This window comes from Convolutriloba macropyga, chromosome 3, assembly GCF_964194025.1.
Source record: "Convolutriloba macropyga chromosome 3, txConMacr16.3, whole genome shotgun sequence".
NCBI classification, from domain to species: Eukaryota; Metazoa; Xenacoelomorpha; order Acoela; family Convolutidae; genus Convolutriloba; species Convolutriloba macropyga.
The window spans coordinates 4,715,920-4,742,006 of record NC_134470.1 but is presented as its reverse complement, the minus strand read 5'-3'; the positions used below and the strand labels follow the sequence as shown (position 1 = coordinate 4,742,006).

General features: G+C 34.9%; 1 protein-coding gene across 1 annotated transcript; it reads left to right on the top strand.

Moving 5' to 3' along the window:
• The first annotated feature begins 1,875 nt into the window (after positions 1–1,875).
• On the top strand, positions 1,876–25,607 carry LOC142335845 (uncharacterized). The gene is made up of 5 exons (XM_075384173.1): positions 1,876–1,975; positions 8,925–9,036; positions 15,435–15,583; positions 17,712–17,839; positions 25,356–25,607. Exons 1-5 carry the CDS (start codon positions 1,930–1,932, stop codon positions 25,605–25,607), a joined length of 687 nt encoding a protein of 228 aa, XP_075240288.1. The 5' UTR covers positions 1,876–1,929.
• The last annotated feature ends 480 nt before the right edge of the window (positions 25,608–26,087 follow it).

The window sequence follows — 26,087 nt, the reverse complement described above, 5'->3', positions numbered from 1 at the left end:
TTCAAATTCTTCCTAGAACTTCCTAGAAATATTTCTGAAATTAGATGTTTCAAATTCTTCCTAGAACTTCCAAGAAATATTTCTGAAATTAACTGTTTCAAATTCTTCCTAGAACTTCCTAGAAATATTTCCAAAATTAACTGTTTCAATTTCTTCCTAGATTTTCCTAGAAATATTTCTGAAATTAGATGTTTCAAATTCTTCCTAGAACTTCCTAGAAATATTTCTGAAATTAACTGTTTCAAATTCTTCCTAGAACTTCCTAGAAATATTTCTGAAATTAGATGTTTCAAATTCTTCCTAGAACTTCCTAGAAGTATTTCTGAAATTAACTGTTTCAAATTCTTCCTAGAACTTCCTAAAAATATTTCCGAAATTAACTGTTTCAAATTCTTCCTAGAACTTCCTAGAAATATTTCTGAAATTAGATGTTTCAAATTCTTCCTAGAACTTCCAAGAAATATTTCTGAAATTAACTGTTTCAAATTCTTCCTAAAACTTCCTAGAAATATTTCCGAAATTAACTGTTTCAATTTCTTCCTAGATTTTCCTAGAAATATTTCTGAAATTAGATGTTTCAAATTCTTCCTAGAACTTCCTAGAAATATTTCTGAAATTAACTGTTTCAAATTCTTCCTAGAACTTCCTAGAAATATTTCTGAAATTAGATGTTTCAAATTCTTCCTAGAACTTCCTATAAGTATTTCTGAAATTAACTGTTTCAAATTCTTCCTAGAACTTCCTAAAAATATTTCCGAAATTAACTGTTTCAAATTCTTCCTAGAACTTCCTAGAAATATTTCTGAAATTAGATGTTTCAAATTCTTCCTAGAACATCCTAGAAATATTTCTGAAATTAACTGTTTCAAATTCTTCCTAGAACTTTCTAGAAATATTTCCGAAATTAACTGCTTCAAATTCTTCCTGGAACTTCGTAGAAATATTTCTGAAATTAGATGTTTCAAATTCTTCCTAGAACTTCCTAGAAATATTTCCGAAACTAACTGTTTCAAATTCTTCCTAGAACTTCCTAGAAATATTTCTGAAATTAGATGTTTCAAATTCTTCCTAGAACTTCCTAGAAATATTTCCGAAATTAACTGTTTCAAATTAATTTAATTGTTTCAAATTAATTGTTTCACAGTTATTTTTCGTCTTGATGTAGCTTTAAATACAAATAGCGCATTAATAAAAACCTCAATTTCACCCATCGACATGAAAGTTGTTTCGTGTCAAGTTAAACCTTCTTCTAAACCTTCGACATCCTGGCATTCTTAGCAGATATCCATTCGACTTGCAGGATCTTGAAATATAACCATTGAGTCTCGCCAGTTTTATGATTGTGAACCCGGGACCCGGGTCGAGGTTTGATCGAAAAATAATGTAAGATGATATTTCCTGTGAACTTAAGATAAGATTTGAAATTAGCGGTAAATATTTGTAAGGTTTGCGATTTTAGGGGTGACATTTTTTTTTCACCGCATTCTGCTGGTAGCGGTGAAAATTTTTCACCGCTTAAGTTTTTTTTTCACCGCATTCATCGCATTGAGCGGGAATCTTACATTTTTTACTCAAATTCACAGCAAATCTTACATCTTTTAGCTATTTTTAGCGGTGACACCTCGACCCTGGGATTACAGTCACTTAGAAATTCGATTTTGGCTTACCGCCCCAATAACATTCTGCCAATTGTTTCATTCTGGGCGAATGATTTAGTACGACGATTGATGAATTTGGCGGCTGGATTTCCTGTGTTCTGAACTGGATTGCTCTTCTAGAACAAAGTCCGGATAGCTGGTGTGTACTAAGATGTCATATTTGAAATCCTCGACCAGTTTGTACACCGTTTGATTAGTTAGAACTTAAACTATTAGATCAATATTTGGGTTTCATCGTTTTAATTGAAAGCCCAGTTTTTCTCTGTTTTTAATGACCCTGCTCGAATTAGCTGTACTATTTTTCCTCATATTGTCAGGTAAATTATTTCCTTAAATTATTTGACCCCATTTCAATCCTTGTTTAATTTGACACAATAATGTATTGATAAATTTTTTGAAGTGAAAACGGTTATAACGGTTATAACAGTAACCAAAAACTAACCACAGCCAACACTAGTTAGAAATAAAAAATGACGTTAAAAAAACGTCTACCGGTGGATACAAAACAAAAAATGACATAAAACTGAGATCATTGTTCTTTTTTAATCAACAGGATGGATCGACACAGCCTTATGTTAACTTGGAAAGTTTATAATTAAAGATATTGAGAGATATTATAGGCCGAGATTATCTTGTTCGTCCCAAGCAGTTTACTCAAATCACTCTCAACAGTTTATCAAACACGGCAGCAGTGCGTGCACTAACTAAAGAATTCTGATGAATACGGGGAAGTTGTTTAAAATAAACGGTCAATGCGGTCAATTTTTCTGCCGCGTTCTATGTAGAAAAGAAGTGAATTTTCTTAACTTTTGTTTTTCTCTATTTATGAATTTTTAACTTCTACAGTCTAGAGGTGAAGTTTCATTAACTCACCCCGCAAATTAGATGCAAAATAAATAACATAAATTTTGGAAAAATGGGAAAAATGTGCTGAGTTAACTTCAACAACTAAGCGCTGAAATTACATAAACTCACAGCGCTCATAGCCAACTAGAATAACTTATCGGTTCCAAAAAGATATTATATAGAACTGTTTCTGCCTATTTTGTATTATATAATATATATATATAGCCTCTCTAAGTGGTGCAGGTATAGAAACATAGACGATGCGCGTTGCTCGATAGCATTTGCTGGTTTGCGAATTAAAGAAACACGCTTGCTGAGGTGAATTGTTTTTCGGTAATGTCCATTTTGAGCTGATTTTTCCTATGTTTGGCCCATTCTGCCTTCGCCGCAATATTGAGGTAGGCTTCCCAGGTTGAGATCCCAGACGGAAGCAAGTATGTCCAGACCAAAGATGAACGCACAAGAGTGGGGCGTCGTGCGTTCAAAATTACAGAGTCTGGAAAAATCGAAAAACCCATGAAAGCACAAAGGTCTGAAAAACGCTTGAAAGTCTGGACATGAACGCACGAAATTCATGAAATATTTTGGCATAATTATGTCGGAAGAAAAAATCTTCTTCCATGGTTTATGTTTTATCTTTTCCCAACCATATAACGTACCTATCAGAAACTACCCGTTTTTTTTTCTACAGAAGATACAAAATCCGCAAGATTTTTCGCATAAAGTTGACTTTTCTTTTTTTCGAACTAACGGAAAAACTAACAGGAACACAAGAAATTGAACTTCATTTTTTGTATATAGAACTTTGCTTCATTTTTGGTCATTTCAGGTTTCTGTAATAAAAACAAATGAATCAATTTTGTTCCAAACAACATAAGAAGTAAAAAGTTGTCGCTTTTTTCTGGTATTAATAGTGAAGAATGTCAGAACTTTACGCATCTTTGACCCCTTTTACTCCGGTTCGACCGTTTTTCAATCGAACGAAATGAAAATTTTTTTAGTATCTCTGGGAAATTAGTTTTTTAGCTAATACTGTTTCTTTCATAATTTCAAACTTTTTCACAATCATTCGAAAAAGGATTTTGCGAGAAGATAACGAATGTACATTTTACTCGAAAACACAACTTTTAAAATTATTTATAGAAGATTTTTTTTGATAGCAGATGCTGACTGTATGGTTTCGTGAAAACATTGAAATGATTATTGGGCTACATTTGACCTCAACAAATTTTGCTCTGATATGTTCTTGTTTAGCTTTTTCGACAAAGTGAGTTGATTAAATAAATGACTCGTAAGTTTCTCCTCGTTTTTATAATGTCGAACAGCAATCTTAAAATCAGTAATATTCAATTGAAGACTAATTACGAAAATTTGTGTTAGTGTTTGTAGCTCTTTTGACTTAAAGAAGTGTTTGAGAAGTGTTGGAACTTTATGTGCAGAGCTATATCCTACTTCTGTTTTGGGTTGTTTTGAGCATACAAAAAACTGCGTAATAAATTTATCATATTGTCCCCGAAAAAAGCTTCTAAATATTTTTTTGGGAAAAATTTTTGCTGGGAATTGGTATTGCTATGGATGCAGGAAAATCTGTCATACTTGCTGGAGGCTACAAACTAAACTGTTTTGCAAAGCGCGACGAAAGTCTGCTGCAATCTGTAATATATCCATATGATCTTAAACCATCGAATATTGATACCGCTACAAGGATGACTAACTCTTCTTCAACTCTTATCGATTACATCTTAGGAGACGATTACGAAACATGCATAGTAGTGGATCACTGAATTTTGAAAACTGATCATTTTGCAACAGTTACACTTCTTAAATTTGTGATGCTAAAATCAAAAACAACAAAGAAAAATTTTTTTGACAAAAAAAAACTATTCAGCCATAGCGTTCAAAAATTTCATTGAAAATTCACACTGGAGACACTTTTACGGTGCAGTGAAGGGAAAAAGTGAACTTCATTTTTTGAATATTGAATTTTGCTTCATATTTGGTCATTTCAGGTTTCTGTAACAAAAACAAACGATTCAATTTTGTTCCAAAAAACATAAGACGTAAGAAGTTGTCGCTTTTGTCTGGTATTAATAGTGAAGAATGTCAGAACTTTGCGCATCTTTGACCCCACTTTTAATCCGGTTTGACCGTTTTTCAATCGAACGAACTGACAATTTTTTTAGTATCTCTGGGAAATTAGTTTTTTAGCTAATACTGTTTCTTTCATAATTTCAAACTTTTTCACAATCATTCGAAAAAGGATTTTGCGAGAAGATAACGAATTTACATTTTACTCGAAAACACAACTTTTAAAATTATTTATAGAAGATTTTTTTTGATAGCAGATGCTGACTGTATGGTTTCGTGAAAACATTGAAATGATTATTGGGCTACATTTGACCTCAACAAATTTTGCTCTGATATGTTCTTGTTTAGCTTTTTCGACAAAGTGAGTTGATTAATTGAATGACTCGTAAGTTTCTCCTCGTTTTTATAATGTCGAACAGCAATCTTAAAATCAGTAATATTCAATTGAAGACTAAATACGAAAATTTGTGTTAGTGTTTGTAGCTCTTTTGACTTAAAGAAGTGTTTGAGAAGTGTTGGAACTTTATGTGCAGAGCTATATCCTACTTCTGTTTTGGGTTGTGTTGAGCATACAAAAAACTGCGTAATAAATTTATCATATTGTCCCCGAAAAAAGCTTCTAAATATTTTTTTGGGAAAAATTTTTGCTGGGAATTGATATTGCTATGGCTGCAGGAAAATCTGTCATACTTGCTGGAGGCTACAAACTAAACTGTTTTGCAAAGCGCGACGAAAGTCTGCTGCAATCTGTAATATATCCATATGATCTTAAACCATCGAATATTGATACCGCTACAAGGATGACTAACTCTTCTTCAATTCTTATCGATTACATCTTAGGAGACGATTACGAAACATGCATAGTAGTGGATCACTGAATTTTGAAAACTGATCATTTTGCAACAGTTACACTTCTTAAATTTGTGATGCTAAAATCAAAAACAACAAAGAAAAATTTTTTGACAAAAAAAAACTATTCAGCCATAGCGTTCAAAAATTTCATTGAAAATTCACACTGGAGACACTTTTACTGTGCAGTGAAGGGAAAAAGTGAACTTCATTTTTTGAATATTGAATTTTGCTTCATTTTTGGTCATTTCAGGTTTCTGTAACAAAAACAAACGATTCAATTTTGTTCCAAAAAACATAAGACGTAAGAAGTTGTCGCTTTTGTCTGGTATTAATAGTGAAGAATGTCAGAACTTTGCGCATCTTTGACCCCACTTTTAATCCGGTTTGACCGTTTTTCAATCGAACGAACTGACAGTTTTTTAGAATCTCTGGGAAATTAGTTTTTTAGCTAATACTGTTTCTTTCATAATTTCAAACTTTTTCACCATCATTCGAAAAAGGATTTTGCTACGAGATAACGAATGTACATTTTATTCGAAAACACAACTTTTAAAATTATTAATAGAAGTTTTTTTTGATAGTAGATGCTGATTGTATGGCTTCGTGAAAACTTTGAAGTGATTATTGGGCTAAATTCGACCTCAACAAATTTTGCTCTGATGTGTTCTTGTATAGCTTTTTCGAAAAACCGAGTTGATTAAATAAATGACTGGTAAGTTTCTCCTCGCTTTTTTAATGTCGAACAGCAATCTTAAAATCAGTAATATTCAATTGAAGACTAAATACGAATATTTGTGTTAGTGCTGGTAGCTCTTTTGACTTAAATCGTCATAAAATACCATGAGAAGGGTTGGAAATTTATGTGCAGAGCTATATCCTACTTTTGTTTTGGGTTGTGTTGAGCATACAAAAAATGCGTACTAAATTTATCATATTGTCCCCGAAAAAGCTTATAAAGATTTTTTTGGGAAAAATTTTTCCTGGGAATTGATATTGCTATGGCTGCAGGAAAATCTGTCATACTTGCTGGAGGCTACAAACTAAACTGTTTTGCAAAGCGCGACAAAAGTCTGCTGCAATCTGTAATATATCCATGTGATCTTAAACCATCGAATATTGATACCGCTACAAGGATGACTAACTCTTCTTCAACTCTTATCGATAACATCCTAGGAGACGATTACGAAACATGCATAGTAGTGGATCACTGAATTTTGAAAACTGATCATTTTGCAACACTTACACTTCTTAAATTTGTGATGCTAAAATCAAAAACAACAAAGAAAAAATTTTTTGACAAAAAAAACTATTCAGCCATAGCGTTCAAAAATTTTATTGAAAATTCACACTGGAGACACTTTTACAGTGCAGTGATGGGAGAAACGATGTTATTAGAATTTCAAAGAGCATTAGCACTACAGGCTACAATTAAAGTCTGTTGTAATAGAAAAGAAAAACCAAATTGGCTATGTGAGAAAACAAAAAAAAACAGTTTTCAAGAACTACCGATGATAAATTTAAAAAAGATTTAATTCGACAAACAGAAAACAGCTTCTCTCAAGTTTTATGGAGTTGAACAGTGAAAAAGCCAGATGGAACTTCATTCAAGATCTTCATAATAAAGAAAAGACTCAAACAAGAATTCAATCTTTATTAAACAGTTTTGGTAATAAGATAACTAGCCTAGGGAAATTGCAGATTTTATTGGCTTGCAACAAGCAAACAAATTTCCTCCTAAAACTGCTCCGAGAAAGTGTTTGAAGTTCCGATATATAACAACCAAAGAAACAAATGTGCTCATAGATTCATTGCATACAAGTAAACCAGTCGGTCCTTCAAAAATAACAGCCTGGACAAAAAAATATGCTAAAGCAGCGCTAGGGCAACCACTATGTTATCTCATTAATGAGTTCATTTCAGGAAGACAATTTCCAGAAGATCTTATAAAAGCTTGTGTAACTCCACTTATCCCGGAGACCCACTCAATTATAGACCTATTTCTGTAACTTCTGCATTGTCAAAAATTTTTGAAAAGGCGTTCAGTTCACAAATCACAAGTTTCCTAGAAAAGGAGAAATTATTATCTATTGGTCAATTTGGTTCCAGAAAACAAATTTCAACAATTGATGCTATCCTGAAATCTACAGAACAAATAAGATTACAACTCAAGAAGAAAAAGTTATAGGTGCGATTTTAGATCTTTGAAAGACTTTTGATTCTATAAACCACAAAATTCTGTTACGGAGACTTGAAAATATAGGTTTTGACGAACATGCTACCAATTTAATAGAGAATTATTTAATAGAAAGAACGTAAAGAGGTGTCCTAAATGAAACTGAAATAGATTGGATAAGTTTGGAAAAAGGAGTTGCACAAGATACTATTTCACGAGCTCTATTTTTTACGTCTACGATTTAGCAAAGATATAAGAAAAGGATTGCACGGTCGTCCAGTATGCAGACGACACTTTTCTTTTTACATCCGACATTAATGAAGTATCGTCAAAAACAAAATTTGAACACAAGATCTCAAAAATTATCGATTTTTTAAAAGTCCCAGTTAATGATGAACCAACAAAAAACAGAATATTTTGTGTTCAGCAATAGGAAGAGGTTTACAAATACTGTGCTGAATGTCGACAATGAAAAATAGCAGACTCAAATAGCGTGAAGTATCTAGGCGTAATTATTGATAGCGAACTAAATTTTGATGGAGAAGTGGAAAAGATTCTTCAGAGAATGGCTTGTGGAATAAAAGTTCTGAATACACTTAGTAAAAGTTTACCAGAGAAAACGAAAATCTTATTACTTAATGCAATAATAATAAGTCTTCTACATTATTCCGCTTTAATTTTGATAGGGTTTCAAAATTCATTATTTACAACTCAAAAAAAATAATTGAATTGGGGAAAAAACCATTTTTAATAGAAGGAAATACGATCGGTCCACAGATCCCAAATTTCGCAACAAAATATTACCCGTCTTTTTGCTCTTGAAATATCATTGCTCAAAATATTTTTTTTTTGCTTACTCAGCAACGATTTTCCAGCATATAAAACGGCTCTCTACCATGAGAATAAAACAAGAAGACAGGTCTAAAAAGTAACGTTCGATATAAGAAAGAACAATAAGTTTTTAACTGATTCTTTTATTGCACAAGCCATTCTAATTTATATAAGTCTGCCTTCTAATATTAGAATGAAAACAACATCGAAAGCTTCCTTAAAAAAAGAACTGAAAGAATATTTTTATTTTTAATCTTCATGATATACATATAAAATTGTTAGAACATTTTATGCTTGCATTTTAGGCCATTTTTTTGCTAATGTAAGGTTCAATGTTTAGTTAAGTATCTTAATGATTTTATAATTTTACATAATGTTATATTCTTAATTTTACATTGCCTCTTTTACCATTTGCATTTTATTCTTATGTGTATCAGCGGAAATTAACAATGTTCTTTTCTTTCTTTTTTAAATAGCAACAACCACCGACTACTCCCTGTTGTCCTTTCCCGCGGAAGAATATGAATCACTGCAGTTCGTGCTACCTGACACAATAGACGCAAATGGCATCATCTGTCGGCAGTTTAGGTAACTAATATTTTCACTACCCAATTCGAAGAGTTTTGTTTAAGGTCAATATAAATTTGAAAGGTCAATATAAATTATTTCTTTTCGTTAGTAAGGTGATTCTGTTTTTTATCCGGAGTGGGAAACAGAAGTTAATCTTGTAAGATCTTGCAAGATTCTTACAACAATCTTACAAGATCTTACAAGATTAACTTCTGTTTTCGACTCGGGTAAGGCAAAGTTTGGGTTTTGTCGTCATTTTCAGACCCGTACGTACCAACACTTACGTAATATGAACAGCAACCACGGCGAAGAAATCGGACATTTTAAATTCAAAAAATAACTCGCAATAATTCGCACAAATTCGAATCATGGGCAAATTTTTGTCTGGATCGTCTGACCATGGCCAATTTTCGTCTGGATCACCCGGTCCATATTTCCACCACCTCATCCCGTGAAGGCCCGATTTTGTTTTCTTTCTGTGTTCACAAGCAGAAATTGCTAATTGTTTAAAAAATTTATGTAGGGAATATGCTGAAAGCGCTGAAAATTTTTTTCTGCTTCCCAGTTTTAGGTGCGCGACCCTAGACCGCTCTGATCAGACCATTTGGGTCGCACACCGGTGGCGTGGTGCGACCCAAAACACATGGTCTGGGAAACGCTTGAGTAGCACGATGGTGTGGACAATGGTCGCACTACGGTCTTATCAGAGGGAAAAGTCTGGACATAAGTTGCCCAAAATCTGACCACAGAGCATTAACTGACCATATTTATTTGACTGCAGTTTTTTATGCTTCTGATCTGATCAGACTGCTCTAAGGTCGCGTACCTAAACCTGGGTTAATAATGGTGAAATAGGGGTAGACAAGTCGGCCCGGGTGAGTATTTGGATTTAAACTGCTGGACCGGGTAATTGCATCCAAATTTGGGAACATTCCTGGTCCCAAACTCTCCCAAAGGCTAAAAAAATTAGAGCGGCAAACCAATTCTGGCCAAACCATCTCAGAACAAAATGTCCTCTTATCAGACAGTCCCAGGCAGTCCAAGGAGATCGCAAGATAACAGTCTATCTTGCACGTTTTTAAAAAGAACCTTGGCAGCCGATTTGCTTGTTTTAAATAGGAGGGTTGGTATTAATACGTCAACAGTGTCACGCTTAAGCTAGAAAAACTTAATTTTAACAATTAATGCTACTTATATTGACAAGTAGATTTTTAAAAATGAGATACGGTTTCATTGGAAACCGTTAAACGCTGCAAGGCTGAGATAGATAGTTTGCAGAAAAAAAATTTGCAGGAGAAAAGTGTTTTTCGGGCAATAATAGCATTTGTTTGGTAAGATTTTCAATAGACCAGACTCAATATTATATTATGCGAGTTGACTAAAACATGATATCTACGGGAGAAAACGTCTACAAGATAAATTTCTTTTAACCGACTTCTACAAGATATAACACGACAACCACTGGATTTTGACAAGCGTTTGTGGAGCCAAAGACTCCTAAACTTAATCAATCAAAAAATGACAAAGATTGACAGGCAAAAATAAAATTTGCAAAAAAAAAGTTACGTTGATAAGACTCATCTGCGCTCCAGATTGTCCAAACCAAGTAATTGTGAGCTTAGAAGTAAGGAACTCGGTTCGGTCTGGGTCATGGCCTCTAACTAAACTATTACATAATATGTATTTATGTTTTTATATCTTGTGTTAATGTGTCTATTCATACGCGTGTGGATGAGGGCGCACAAGTTTAATGCTCTGTAATATGGGATGTGAATGTGAGTGTGTGTGTGTGTGTGTGTTTGCGTGCGTGCGTGCGTTTGTGTGTGTTTGTTTGAGTGTTCGTGCGTGCGTGTGTGTGTATGTGTTTGTGTGTGTGTTTTGGTGTTTGTGTGCTTGTGTGTGTGTTTGTGTGTGTGTGTGTGTGTGTTTGTGTGTGCGTATGTGTGTTTTTGTCAATTTTATATTATGCTATTTGACTGAAACATGATATCTAGGGACAGAAAAATGTCTACAAGATGAAACTCTTCTAACCGACTTCTACACGATTCCTCCTAAACTCCGCCAAAGACCCCTAAACTTAATCAACCAAAAATGAGAAAGATTGACAATCGAAAATAATTTTTGCATTATTCTGCGCTCTAAATTGTCCAGAACATGAAATTTTGAGCTTAGAAGTAAAAAACTCGGTTCGGTGTGGGTCATCAGCTCCTCAACTTTTCTCAATCCCCCCAACACTTTTTCTTTATGGCCTCTAAATGCATTTTTACATAATATGCATTTCCGTTTTTATATGGCATGTTATTGTGTATATTCACACGCGTGTGGATGAGGACGCACAAGTTTAATGCTCAAAAATATGGGAAGTGTATGTGAGTGTGTGTGTGTGTGTGTTTGCGTGTGTGTGTGTGTGTTTTTGTGTGTGTGTGTGTTTGTGTTTGTCTGCGTGCGTGTGTGTTTGTGTATGTGTGTTTGTGTGTGCGTATATGTGAGTGTGTGTCTCAATTTTATATTATGCCAGTTGACTGAAATATGATTTCTAGGAACAAAAAATGTCTACAAGATAAACCTCTTCTAACCGAGTTCTACACGATTCCTCCTAAACTCCATCAAAGACTCATAAACTTAATCAATCAAAAAATGAGAAAGATTGACAGGCGAAAAAAAAATTTCAAACAAAGTTTACTTTGATAAGACTCATCTGCGCTCCAGAATGTCCAACCCATGTAATTGTGAGCTTAGAAGTAAAGAACTCGGTTCGGTCTGGGTCATCAGCTCCTCAACTTTTCTCAATCCCCCAACCCATTTTCTTTATGGCCTCTAATTACACTTTTACATAAAATGCATTTACAATTTTATATAACATGTTATTGTGTATATTCACACGCGTGTGGACGAGGGCGCACAAGTTTAAAGCTCAGTAATATGGGAAGTGTATGTGAGTGTGTGTGTGTGTTAGTTTGTGTGTTTGCGTGCGTGTGTGGGTTTGTTTGAGTGTGTGTGCGCGTGTGTGTGTGTTTGTCAGTTTTATATTATGCCAGTTGACTGAAACATGATATCTAGGGACAGAAAAACGACTACAAGATCAACCTCTTCTAACCGACTTCTACACGATTCCTCCTAAACTCCGCCAAAGACCCCTAAACCGAATCAACCAAAAAATGAGAAAGATTGACAGGCGAAAATAAATTTTGCATTATTCTGCGCTCGAAATTGTCCAGCAAATGAAATTTTTAGCATAGAAATAAAAAACTCGGTTCAGTCTGGATCATCAGCTCCTCAACTTTTCTCAATCCCCCAACACATTTTCTTTATGGCCTCTAACTACACTTTTACATAATATGAATTTACGTTTTTATATAGCATGTTATTGTGTATATTCACACGCGTGAGGGCGCACAAGTTTAATGCTCAGTAATACGGGAAGTGTATGAGAGTGTGTTTGTGTGTGTGTGTGTGTGTGTGTGTTTGCGTGTGTGTGTGTGTGTTTTTGTGTGTGTGTGTGTTTGTGTTTGTCTGCGTGCGTGTCTGTTTGTGTATGTGTGTTTGTGTGTGCGTATATGTGAGTGTGTGTCTCAATTTTATATTATGCCAGTTGACTGAAATATGATTTCTAGGAACAAAAAATTTCTACAAGATAAACCTCTTCTAACCGAGTTTTACACGATTCTTCCTAAACTCCATCAAAGACTCATAAACTTAATCAATCAAAAAATGAGAAAGATTGACAGGCGAAAATAAATTTTGCAAACAAAAGACTCATCTGCGCTCAAGATTGTCCAACCCATGTAATTGTGAGCTTAGCAGTAAAGAACTCGGTTCGGTCTGGGTCATGGCCTCCAACTAATCTATTACATAATATGCATTTATGTTTTTATATATTGTGTTATTTTAAGCTTTTATATTTTGTGTTATACAAGTTTAATGCTCTGTAATATGGGATGTATACGTGCGTATGTGTTTGCATGCGTGCGTCCGTTTGCGTGTGTTGTGAGCGTGTATGTGTGTGTTTGTGCGTGTGTGTGTGTGCATGTGTGTGTCTGCGTGTTTGTGTGTTTGTGTGCGTGTGTGTGTGTGCGTATGTGTGTGTCTGCGTGTTTGTGTGTGTGTGTGTTTTTGTGTGGGTGTGTGTGCGTGTGTGTGTTTGTTTGAGTGTGCGTGCGTGCGTGTGTGTGTGTGAGTGTGTGTGTGTTTGTTTGAGTGTTCGTGCGTGCGTGTGTGTGTATGTGTTTGTGTGTGTGTGTTGGTGTTTGTGTGCTTGCGTGTGTGTTTGTGTGTGTGTGTGTTTGTGTGTGCGTATGTGTGGGTTTGTCAATTTTATATTATGCCAGTTGACTGAAACATGATATCTAGGGACAGAAAAACGTCTACAAGATGAACCTCTTCTAACCGAACTCTACACGATTCCTCCTAAACTCCGCCAAAGACCCCTAAACTTAATCAACCAAAAATGAGAAAGATTGACAATCGAAAATAATTTTTGCATTAATCTGCGCACTAAATTGTCCAGAATATGAAATTTTGAGCTTAGAAGTAAAAAACTCGGTTCGGTGTGGGTCATCAGCTCCTCAACTTTTCTCAATCCCCCCAACACTTTTTCTTTATGGCCTCTAAATGCATTTTTACATAATATGCATTTCCGTTTTTATATGGCATGTTATTGTGTATATTCACACGCGTGTGGATGAGGGCGCACAAGTTTAATGCTCTGTAATATGGGATGTGAAAGTGAGTGTGTGTGTGTGTGTGTGTGTGTTTGCGTGTGTGTGTGTGTGTGTGTGTGTTTGTGTGTGTGTGTGTTTGTGTTTGTCTGCGTGCGCGTGTGTTTGTGTATGTGTGTTTGTGTGTGCGTATATGTGAGTGTGTGTCTCAATTTTATATTATGCCAGTTGACTGAAATATGATTTCTAGGAACAAAAAATGTCTACAAGATAAACCTCTTCTAACCGAGTTCTATACGATTCCTCCTAAACTCCATCAAAGACTCATAAACTTAATCAATCAAAAAATGAGAAAGATTGACAGGCGAAAAAAAATTTCAAACAAAGTTTACTTTGATAAGACTCATCTGCGCTCCAGAATGTCCAACCCATGTAATTGTGAGCTTAGAAGTAAAGAACTCGGTTCGGTCTGGGTCATCAGCTCCTCAACTTTTCTCAATCCCCCAACCCATTTTCTTTATGGCCTCTAATTACACTTTTACATAAAATGCATTTACAATTTTATATAACATGTTATTGTGTATATTCACACGCGTGTGGACGAGGGCGCACAAGTTTAAAGCTCAGTAATATGGGAAGTGTATGTGGAGCCAAAGACTCCTAAACTTAATCAATCAAAAAATGACAAAGATTGACAGGCAAAAATAAAATTTGCAAAAAAAAAGTTACGTTGATAAGACTCATCTGCGCTCCAGATTGTCCAAACCAAGTAATTGTGAGCTTAGAAGTAAGGAACGCGGTTCGGCCTGGGTCATGGCTTCTAACTAAACTATTACATAATATGCATTTATGTCTTTAAATAGCGTTTTATTGTGTATAAGGACGCGCGTGTGGATGGGGTCGCGCAAGTTTAATGCTCAGTAATATGGGATGTATGCGTGCGTATGTGCTTGCGTGCGTGCGTGTGTTTGTGTGTGTTGTGTGCGTGTATGTGTGTGTTTGTGTGCGTGCGTGTGTGTGTGCGTATGTCTGTGTCTGCGTGTCTGAGTGTGCGTTTGTGTGTGTGTTTGTGTGTTTGTGTGTGTATGTGTGTTTGCGTTCGTGGGTGTGTGTGTGATTGCGTGTGTGTGTGTGTGCGCGCGTGTTTTTATGCGTATATGTCTGCGTGTTTGTGTGTGTGTTTGTGTTTGTGTGTTGTGTGCGGGTGTGTGTTTGTGTGTGTATTTGTGCTTGGAATTTGTGCGTGTGTGTGTGTCTGTGTGTGTATGTGTTTTTGTGTGTTTTGTATACGCGTATGTGTGTGTGTGTGTGTGTGTGTGTGTTTTATATGCGTGCGTGTGTGTGTGTGCGTGTGTGTGTGTGTGTGTGCGTTTGTGTTCGTGTGTGTGTTTGTGTGTTGTTTTTGTGTGTGTGTGTGTGCTTTGTATATGCGTTTGTGTGTTTGTGTGCGTGTGTGCGTGTTTGTGTGTGTGTGTGTGTGTGTTTGTGTGTGTGTGTGTGTGTGTTTGTGTGTGTGCGTGTGTGTGTGTGTGTGTGTGTGTGTGCGTTTGTGTTCGTGTGTGTGTTTGTGTGTTGTTTTTGAATGTGTGTGTGTGTGTGCTTTGTATATGCGTGTGTGTGTGTGTTTGTGGGTGTGAGCGTGTGTGCGTTTGAGCGTGCCCGCGTGCGTGCAGGGGGACTGGATCCAAACATTGACTTTTGCTAGGTTTTTCAGCGATTTTTTCCAATTTTTAATGCAGGATATTGTATTTTTCACAGCCAAGTGTACTGTCTACTTGGATATGCGATGGGAAAGAAACAGAGCGAAAGGGAGCCCCGAACATTCGACTCATCTCTTCTCACAACCACTCTCTTAGCGGATAGTCTGTGGAAACGCATCAATTGGTTTGACCTCACAAATCAAACAGGTTCCAAAATGCCAGATCTCGGCAGTGCCAGATTTTTCTATATACATTGCCACAAGTGCACAAGTGCGTGATTCAAGCAAGGTTATGTGACTCGCCTGCTAACGCAAGTTCAAAATTCAAGCTTGAATTGACTTCTAATGTTTCTCGTGTAAATCGACCTTTTATCGTGTGATTCTTTTTACGCGAGAAATCGGGTAAAAATACACGATCTTTTGTTGAATTCACGCGAGAAATTTTTAGAGTGCTGTATAGTTTGCAGGGACCTTTTCCGTTTGTGCCCCCCAGTACGTTATGCGCCCCCCAGTTACAGAGCACTTGTCATTACATAGTAAGTCATTATGTAAAGATATGGCACGTGCTTCTGGGGGTGCAAATAACATGCACCTACTAGGCTGGGGGAGCACAAACGGAAAAGATCCGTTAGCAGATGATGCCGACTCAACTTGCCAATTAATCCGGAGAAAAAAATTTAGCTGAATATGAAACAATTGAAAGCCGAAACCAATATAGTCCTTTTCAATCGAGTAGGCTATAGAACTTGAACCAGGCTGGCGTTGCACTGTTACACACAAAAAGTTGAAAATTCAACGTTGTAAGAATAATTGGATGACGTACAACTATGCCGACGTAATACTATGCCGATTATAAGAGTGCCGAAAATTTTTTCAAGTTTCACCCGATAATTTTCTAAACAAATCAGATCACTTTAAGTGAAATGAGCGCAAAAATTCTGAACCAATCACAATGAAGTGGTGAGGTTTTTGGATCTTATTTTTTATCAGAACAAGACAGTTGGAGGGAGCTGAATTTAAAACAAACAATAATATTTGCGGACCACGGCCGTGCCTCAGCGGCCCGTGGGATTTGATATGAATCTATCAGAACCGAACTACTGATCAGCGTACCCTGGATTTAATTGATAATTAATTGGTATTGGCAGTTTCGGCACTATTAAAGTCAGTCCCAGTTTCGAACTCTCTTGAACATAGTTTTACGTCGGCATAGTTGTACGTAATCGATTAGATGACATCTAACTTAAGTAAAAGCCAGTTCAATGAAACTAGAATTACAGAAATAAAAGTATTGTGAACATAGAAAATTTTCAAGCGTTTTGGTAACCTTCTGAGTGAAATCGAAGAAATGACACTAACCGACGATACAGAATCTCCGGTGCTAGGAAAATTGGCCCACAGGGCGTTTAGCCGACAAGGAAAAAATAAGAAATTTAGCCGACATTTTTATCATAATTGGTCAAAAAAGTCTCATTGGTCCATAAATCAGTAGTTCGGCGGACCATTATCTTAAGGCAGACCCAAGGTGGGCTTCTTTTACAGCCTTAAGGTATAATGAGCTAGGGCTACTTATTTCTGCGCGCGAAGTAGGCTTACCTATATCTCTCAGACTAACCGACTCTTTAAAACTTCTATTAATACTGTGGTAATACAATACTGCACCGGAGTCAAGAGAATACACATGGTGTACCTAAACTAACAGACTGGCTATAGCTAGTTGAGTTAGCGCTATATAAAAGAGAATGTTGTCTTCTCAGTCTCTGATTGGCTGGAGGTACATCCAGTATTTCTACTGCTACAAACTTTGGTGTGCGTTCGGGTGGCGCTCCACTCGGCCTCTCCGTGGCCGCAGTGGAGCGCCACCCACTCCTGGGGGGGAGAGGTTGCGACAACAGATAGACTTTCGTTACGTTAGTTGGCGGTATATTTGTCCGTTTACGAAACATTGATTTAAATTGGCCAATCACAGCTTCAGAATACGTTTTATTGCTCATTTTACTTAAATTGTCGGCTGAATTTCTCATTTTTTGGCTGTCGGCTAAACGCCCTGTCGGCCAATACGGCGGCTACCACAATCTCCCTTGCGTTGAAACACGACGATATCGAATCTTTCTCACGTCCGAAACCGACAATACAGAACAAAAAGGACGTACCGAAGTTTGCCCACATTTGATACCAAACATACCGAAGGTTTCTTACAATTTTTTTTGTCGTTTTTGCTCGGTCTTCTCAATTAAGGCACTGTTTTTGAATTTTCACCAGGAGTTTTTCCTGTCTAGAGAAAACAAAAAAAAAAGTGTTCACACCGTAAAATAAAACTGTTCAAATTTGTTCAGATACGTGTTGTAGCCCGCAAGTGGTCCTATATAAAGCTTTTGGACAGAGCTATGGTCTGTCACCGTTGGGGTATCTGGACAAATTGATCAACATGGACACGACTGAGAAGAAACTGAACAGACTCACTGTAAGTGCACTTTTGATATTCCCCAGGCCAAGTTCTCCGACGAAATGACCTCTGGTCAGACTAAAGTGGTCAGACAGTTAAATCCAGAATAAATTGACATGTGATACCATCAGAGAAACCACTACACACATTTCTCTGTTTAATTGGCAAATAAATGATATGTTGGGAATCAGGAAAAAATAAGCTTGATCTGTTGATAATGGGTGATTTTTTACCAACTCTTTAGATAAGTCACGAAAACCTTGAAAATAACTTATATTTAAATTTAAAACTAGGAGAAAAATGAAAACTTAAGAACCGGCATTGCTTGGCATATAGAAAGAATTAATTACCATTAATTACTAGTTAACCACTAAATACATCCCTTTGCAACATTTAGGTTAATAGTAAAATAGAATCAAAAAATTTCCTGCGGAAATTACCCAGTATGTTTAACATCGAGTCTCTTTTTTTTCAAAGTTGGTTCAGTTTCTGCTTCTGTTCAATCAATGAAGAAAAAAAAATATAAGATCAAGTTGGCAGCAGCGTTATCTACTCAGACGCTGATTGTTTTATCATTACAAATCCCGAAAAAATATATATTTGAGGCTTGCCTTTATTAAAAAAGAAAACTGCTAACCTGCCAGCAAATTTGTCTGATTTTGATAGTCTAATGTGGTCAGACAGTTCAATCCAGAATAAATTGTCATCTGATAGGATACAATCAGAGAAACCATTATTGTTTTTCCAGTATCGACACTAATAGAGCGAAATAGAAATAGTATTACGGTAAAAAACCGTAATTGATTTACAATCCACTTAAACGTTCATTAAGAGTTCCTTACAATCCTAATTATTTTTAGATAATTTTCCGAAGAAAAAAACTTCAATGCTTATTTGACAACTTTTTGATCTTTTCGTTCTTGCTCGATATACCGGAACTCATTTGAAATTCATCTTGAACAATTTATGAAAAAAATGGAAAAGTATATGCCATCCCACACTTTTTTTGTTTTTATTTCGATCATTCTGACGAAAATTTTGTGGTTATCAAATATTATTTCTGACACTGTCACTATCTGAAAAGAAAGAATCTAAGAAAGTCTCGCGTTTTCTAAAAAAGAGTTTGTAAAAAACTTTGAGCCCATTTTTAGCCAGGAAGACGCATTTCTTTGTTCAATTTGCAAATTTTTATTGTGTTGAGAATCAAAAAACTTTTAAGCGCGATGTGTTGATAATTGGGTGATTACTTACGAATTATTGAGAAAATTGATGTAGACCTTGGAGTCAATTTATATCTAATTTTTGGAGTCTTTCCCATTATAGCCCCGCATCATACAATAATGGGATGGGGCTATAATTTCATTGGGGGGAGGCTATAATGGGAAATACTAAAATTTAAAACAAGAGGAAACATGAAAATTTGAGAACCGGCATTGCCTGGTATTTAGACAGAATTTACTGTGCAGTAACCATTAATTACTAGTTGCTCACTAATTACATCCCTTTACAATCTTTAGAATGAATAAAAAAGCAGAATCAAACACATTTCCTGAGGAGTTTTTTCAATATGTTCAACATTGAGCCTTTTTTGTCAAATTTTGTCCAATTTCTGCTTCTGTTCAATCGATGAAGAAAGAACAAATGTAAGATATAGTTAGCAGCGTTATCTACACAGTCAGCTAGTTCTCTTAATATTACAAATAAAAAAATTGAATTTTTTTCAGGCTTGACTTTATTTTAAAATCTGCGCACAAATTTGTCTGTTTTTGAAGTCAATCAAAAGTCAAAAATTAAGCGACCAAAAATTAATTCCATCCAAAAATTATTACAAAAGGGCTAGTTTTATGGCATCCGAAGTTGATCTGGAATTTTTAGAGAAAACAGACATCTGCGACAATATGTTCAGCTGCGGTATCTTTATAGCTCATTTGATTTTTTCTTTTTGAATTCCGTGAGATTATAACGGAACAAAATGTTTTTAAATGTTGATTTCAAAATACAAAATCCGCAACAAGATAGATTGATATTTTTGTGGTCTTTACGTCATTATTTCTGGTAAAATTTTAGAGCGTTTTATTTTTGGCCCTATTTAAAATTTGTTGTGCGGTTTTTCGATGTAAAACAATTGGCTGGTCTTATCTGCTTGATAGCGAAGCGAAAATATATCCAAATAAAAGATAAAGATGGTGTTTTAGAGTATAATTTTACAATTGCTTAGAAATATTTTGTTCTACAATTTTTTTTAAAACATCTGAATCTTATTTGGAGCTGTCGTTCGTACTTACTGTTATTAGTTTTGCTGAAAGTCTCTTTCTATTAGGAATAGATTCAAATACGTCTTCTAGTCGACACCCTCTTTTATTGAATTTTTTTTTTACTTTTTTCAGTAGGTCTTGTCCGCTAGTTTTTAAATATTCTCTCGAAATGATATAATTTCAAGTGCTCCCTATTGTAATAAATCCCTTCTGCTTCAACCTTATTACGCATAACTAATAGTTCTTTTGAAACTTACATATTTGTTAGAACTTCTATGCGGATTTTTGAACCATGCTCCAAAATTCGACATATTTTATATTTCCAAATTGATTAAACTATTGGAATTGCGTGCTTTCCATCTCAAATAGTTTGACCCTATGATCGAAGTTGAACTATGTTTGCCTAATAAATATTTTGACAAAATTTGTTTTTGAAATCCTCGTTGCTTGAGCTATTACCTAATTCAGCTATAAAATCATAGAATATGCTTTTCCCCCGCTCATTTCATGTTTCATGTTAATTCGTGTAGACTTTACGAATTAGCGCTTCGAGTTAGGTTTCAAATACCATGACACCTCCGAATCTCCAAAATAGGAAACGCATCTCTTATTATATTTCCAATTTCATCTGCACTAGTTAGGTTCATCTGTTTTCATAATCCAAACCACTCTTGTTATCAAGCCCGACAGACACACAGGTCTGTTGATTCTTTACCATTTCCTTTAATTTAATTGAGGAATTTTCACATTATGTTTTTATTTCGTGAAACATGTTCTTTTTCTCATTAGCATAGTTCTGCTGTTTTTGAAACGGAACCATTTTCACTTCTATAGCCCTATTTTTTTGTTTCTCGGTTTTTATTGATATGAAGTTAGAGGCAGACCGCACTATGCACAACAATTGGCAAAAAATAAGACAACTTTGTGGTTATGGTCAAAATTAAGAAAATCATTACAAAAACATTTGGCTTAGTGCACAATAAAGTTGCGTGTTACAAAACTTTATTGTCGTTTATTACGTTTACTCTATTTCAACAAATTTATCAAAATTTGATAGTTTTTTCCTCGTTTAATTCCGTCTGGAAAATTCTGTCTTTACCTAGCCCGAAGGATTTAGCTTGTTCTAAATTAGGAAGCAACATTTTTTTTAGTTTTAAGCTATATATTTTTTCCACACATTCCACATATTTAGAGCTTTCAAAGATGAAATTGTTAGCTCCATCGTTTATGTTTCTTGTCAAAAAAATTAGATCGATTTGTTTTGCTCAAAATCAAATCATTTTGTAGTCAAATGAATGAGGTAGTTAAGTTTTTTTGCGCAATTTTTAATTCTAATTCGTTTTTTAGCGCATTTTTTTCACAATTTTTTTTCATTATTTACTGTTGATGTGATAGTGCATAAACTAGTTCTGGGCAACTCATGCATGCTTTCAGTTTTTAATCTACATGAAATTCTTTTGTGTCAGACCTAGCATAGCAAAGTTCTACCAAAATGATGACAACATTTTTGGCGGCTGTACAAATTGATTGGGACAAAGAGCGCAAAATCAATTTTTTCGGTGTGATAAGGCCTGATCTTGTGAAAGAAAATGACTACAATTAGGTTATTCTGAAAACAATAGTCAGAACACAGTGCGAGGTAAAAATTCTACGTTTTGCAGTTTCTTTCTGCTTTTTTATTGCTTCCGGATATCATACAGCTTGAAAACTTCACACCAGTTTTTACATTTTTTAAATTTCAAGAGTTATAATTGAAGAGAACGTATAAATAAAAGACAGTTGACTCTGAATTGGAGTTAGCTAAATAGGCTCTTAAGTTTTCATAATCTGCTTTAAAACTCTAAACAAAGACCATATGGACTGATTAATGAAAACAAGAACCGTCAACAACACAAAAAGATTGAGAAGTGACTAGATTAAGTTCATAGATCATAGCAGCACCCTTCTGCTGTCAACTGACAAAATATTTAGGAACAAGTAAAGAATTCCTCCGTAGGTTACTTCCGATTTTTTGGTTACTCTGGAAACTCCATTTTTTTTCAGGTTTTCTACAAACTTATGACATAAAACAGTCTGTTTTCGCAGAATTCTTCCATAACACAAAAGTTGTTATCATAACTAAAACAAAAATTTTCTCAATATGAATTTATAAATTTGGTATGAAGCATTGTATTCTGTCAAAGGCAAATGTGGGAAAATTAAATTCTATTCCACCCACAGAATCAAGCGAACCTTCTTGCTTAAAGATTATTCCAGTATTTTGTATTTTTTCTTTCAATTTTAATATCTGGTGCTACTATCTTTGTTGTAATTTTTCAAACCAGATTTTTTCAACCAGATGTCACCAGACTGGAAAATTTTTAACTGTTTTGACTACAGAATAGATAACATTAATGCTTGATAAGTTTGCGTTTTTTGTGTATTCGAAATTCCAGTTTTTTCTACAACTTTTTTGGACTTATGTTTTCTGCCACCATACTAAATGGAGGTTTAAAATGGAGAAGTAATACTAAATGGAGAAGTTTATTGTTCCGACCCTCTTGAGGGGGGGAGGAACTATATACTCAACTGGTTTTTTTTTGTTCCGTGAATTTTCGCCGCTCGATATATTCATCGTAGAGAGTTGAGACTGGTATCATTAGAAAGCTCGTCCAGCGTAGAATATGGAATTAAAAAGTTTTTTTTTAATTTTCGTTTTTTACAGGGAGTTATCGAGGTTTAAACTTCTGAGAAAAGAAGAGTGAATTCACGTTGTTTTTATTCACATTTTCCGGAATTTTTGCCTAAATTTTTGTCAATTTTGCTAAAAATTGTTATAATTTTTATAAATGGTGTCGTTGATTTTATTTTTGAAGACGAAAAAGCATTGTTGATTGTTTTGATTTCATTTTTTTGGTCAAAAAATCTGGATAAACATTTCAAAATTTAGCCTTTTTCATCAAAAACAGCACGAAATAAGCTACTTTTGTCCACTTTGATTAAATTTGCCGACAGTATAACCCCAAACAACACTCATACAATCTTTTTAGACTCAGAGGGGGGCTATTTCTACTTGAGAGTCCGCTGAGAGTGCACTGTAGTTAAAACTTTGCCGTTTTTTGCTAACTTTACTCGTTGATTATCAAAAATGCAGATTTTATTTTGAGTTTTCAACTAACAAATTATCTATATCTACAACATTCGAAAAATCAATTGTTCCTAACTGACAATAAGTATTTACAGGGCTAGTTTTGGGTCATTCTTGGACTGTTACGATCCGAAAAAAATCGGGTTGTAATCAGTCGGTCTTTTTTTTTTTAAAAAAAAAGACTTTTTTTTAATAATAAAGAACAGAACATATCAAATCAAAGCTCAGGAGTGATAGGTCCGACCAATTCGCTTGCTAAGCAGCTCCAAGCTAATGCATTTAGTTTTTTAATTGAAAGTTTATGGTCGTTTCTTTTTTTAAAAATAATTGACTTTTCAATAAATAATAGCTTAAATATTTTTTCCTCTACTTTTTTCTTAATTTGTACAACTTCCAGCTTAGTGTCAGCAAAGAAAGACTGCTTCTGTTTCCTACTGATTTAACATTTAATCGCGGTTGCAGTTTTAAGCCTGAAGTTATTGTTTTCTGGCTTTGATACGACAAGATTTCAGATTTTTGTTTGTTTTGATATTTGCCAGTTTTTCACGTATTCTAATTTTGTCACATTATCAGATTATTGACAGTTCTCATGTCACCTTTTTTGCATTCAAAATAAGGGACAATTGAACATTTCAAAATCCTGAAAGATATATATCATCGTTTTAACGGCCTCGACTTTTTAAATTTATTTTGTCTCTAACTGTCATTTATGATTTGTCGGTTCGGTCGGATGAAATTTCCAGTACAGTGATAGCTTTCATTGGCTTTTCATGGAAGAATAGAAGAACCAAAATTCTGATTTTAATAGATAGCTGATGGCTTTCATGACTTTGAAAACAATCGTTTTCCAAAATTTAAAAAAAAAATTTTTATTTTCGCAATTTTGTTTTTTTTATGTTTCTTTTTGTTACCTAATCTCGTTAGTTAATTACAGGTCAAATATGACATTTTGGGTGTCAAGGGAATAAAACGGATTGGTGTCCCAAAATCTTTTTTCTAAAGAATTTGTTATGACCTTACTGGCTTCGACATCGGTTTTTCACAAAAAAAAGTAAATTAATTTGATTTTTGTCATATTTGACGTTCTTTTTGTTGATGCAAGAAATATTCTGGATAATTACAGGTCTCGAGGGCTTCCTTTTCACAAAAAAATGACCCGATTTAAATAGCTCTTTTGTAATTAATGCCTTTTATGATATTGAATGTAATTTTGTTTCGAAAAAAAAATCAAAAGTATTACATACTTTAGCACTTCGCTTTTTTTGTCTACTTGTTACCTAGTCTTACTAATGAATTGCCACGTACTACATTATAGCTGTTTGAAGAAGGCGCAATCAAATATATTTTGTGTGTCAAGATTTGGCTTGACTGTTTTGACAGCGTTTTCTGGCAAATTTCAATTGAAATTTTGTTTGTTCTTTGTTGTTCTTTTTAGCCGCTTTAAAAAATGAATAAGGACAGGTCCTAATGCCCTTCCATAGAAGCAGTGGTAATCATAAATTTGTGGTAATTTTAATTGATTCCTAATGGAATTTATTACTTTGAAGTTAACTGTTTCAAAAAAATAAGTTAATTTTTTTACCTACTGTTTTTGTTCTTTTTTGTATAATTGTTACCAAACCATTTTATGGACTGGTTGCATATGTTTTCTGGTGATTTATAAGTTATTTTTGTTTAGTTTTAGGTTTATCCGACGGTATGTTGACTTTGCTATTAAATTTAGTTTTTAAGAGGGACATAAATTTTTTGATGTAATTAATGTTTGTTGTTGTTGTTGTTTGATTTTGCTGTTCGTCTTGACTCGCTTTCTTAATATTGAGATATTACAGCCATCTAATGCATTAATATTTACTCCACTGAATTATTTGCTTGGAAGGCTATCTTATCGTTCATACAGAATTTTTTGGAAAAGACTTGGGCTTTTTCGGGATTCACAAAAAATAATTTTTGGGTTTTTCTATCTGTTCCTCATTTGGTAGACAATTATGCCAAAATTGTGGATGGGCGGGGTCGGAACCTTATGTGCCATCGCACATTACCGAGCCGCCTTGTCTTTATTTATTAAGAAAACTTTATCTTTATTTATTATCATTAAATTGATTGGTTATTAACTTCTTCGTATCGAGATGAGAGTTGATTAAAGTGATTTTAGGCCCGATTTAGCCCAGAACTTTGCATGAATGTCGTGATTGCTGTCGGTTTTGGACAAGGGAAGTTGACAGTTTCTGGTCCCATTCAGAATCAAACTGATTTTCTGATCGTAGACAGGGCTCCTATCATCGGGTTTCAACACGATGTCAGAATGTTCAGAATTCCATATCAAGATGCCGCTTCTAAACTCAGCTTTGAATTCTTCAAGGAGACCTTTATTTGCGCGGCTCAGCCGTGGATGTGCACCCAATAATTGGACTACATTCCGATGGAAAAATGCCCAACTTTAATTGTTACAAGAAATGAACATCCCAAATTTTCCCAATTTTGCATATTGCGTCCCAACTATTACAGATTCTAAATGTACGGTGGGTTGTTAGTGGGTTGTTGTAAAAAGTCGAAGTAATATAAAATGATATATTTGGCCCTTGAACCCCCCCCCCCCCCGCACCCCAGACGTATCGAGACTGGGGCTATCAACGCATCTATATACTTATCAAAAAAAGGGCGCGCGCACGTGAGCTGTTCAGCCGCGGGGGTTGAGGGTTGAGAGGAGCAGCGAGCTTCCTAGAATTAAATGTCTGATACCAAAGTGCCTTAGAAGCTTATAATTAAACAACTTGTGCCTTTTTATTTCTAAAATTTTACGAAATGTGCCTTACTGCAGAACATCACCATTCTATGTGCCTTAAACAAATTTATTTATAATGACCCAACTAGTTTTTATTATTGA

What these genes read in the sequence shown, in the direction of transcription:
- LOC142335845 (XM_075384173.1), top strand. Translation starts at nt 1,930, where the DNA reads ATGACCCTGCTCGAATTAGCTGTACTATTTTTCCTCATATTGTCAG. An exon ending in ATCATCTGTCGGCAGTTTAG is followed by an intron (nt 9,037 to 15,434) that starts GTAACTAATATT and finishes TATTTTTCACAG; the next exon opens with CCAAGTGTACTGTCTACTTG. An exon ending in TGACCTCACAAATCAAACAG is followed by an intron (nt 15,584 to 17,711) that starts GTTCCAAAATGC and finishes AAATTTGTTCAG; the next exon opens with ATACGTGTTGTAGCCCGCAA.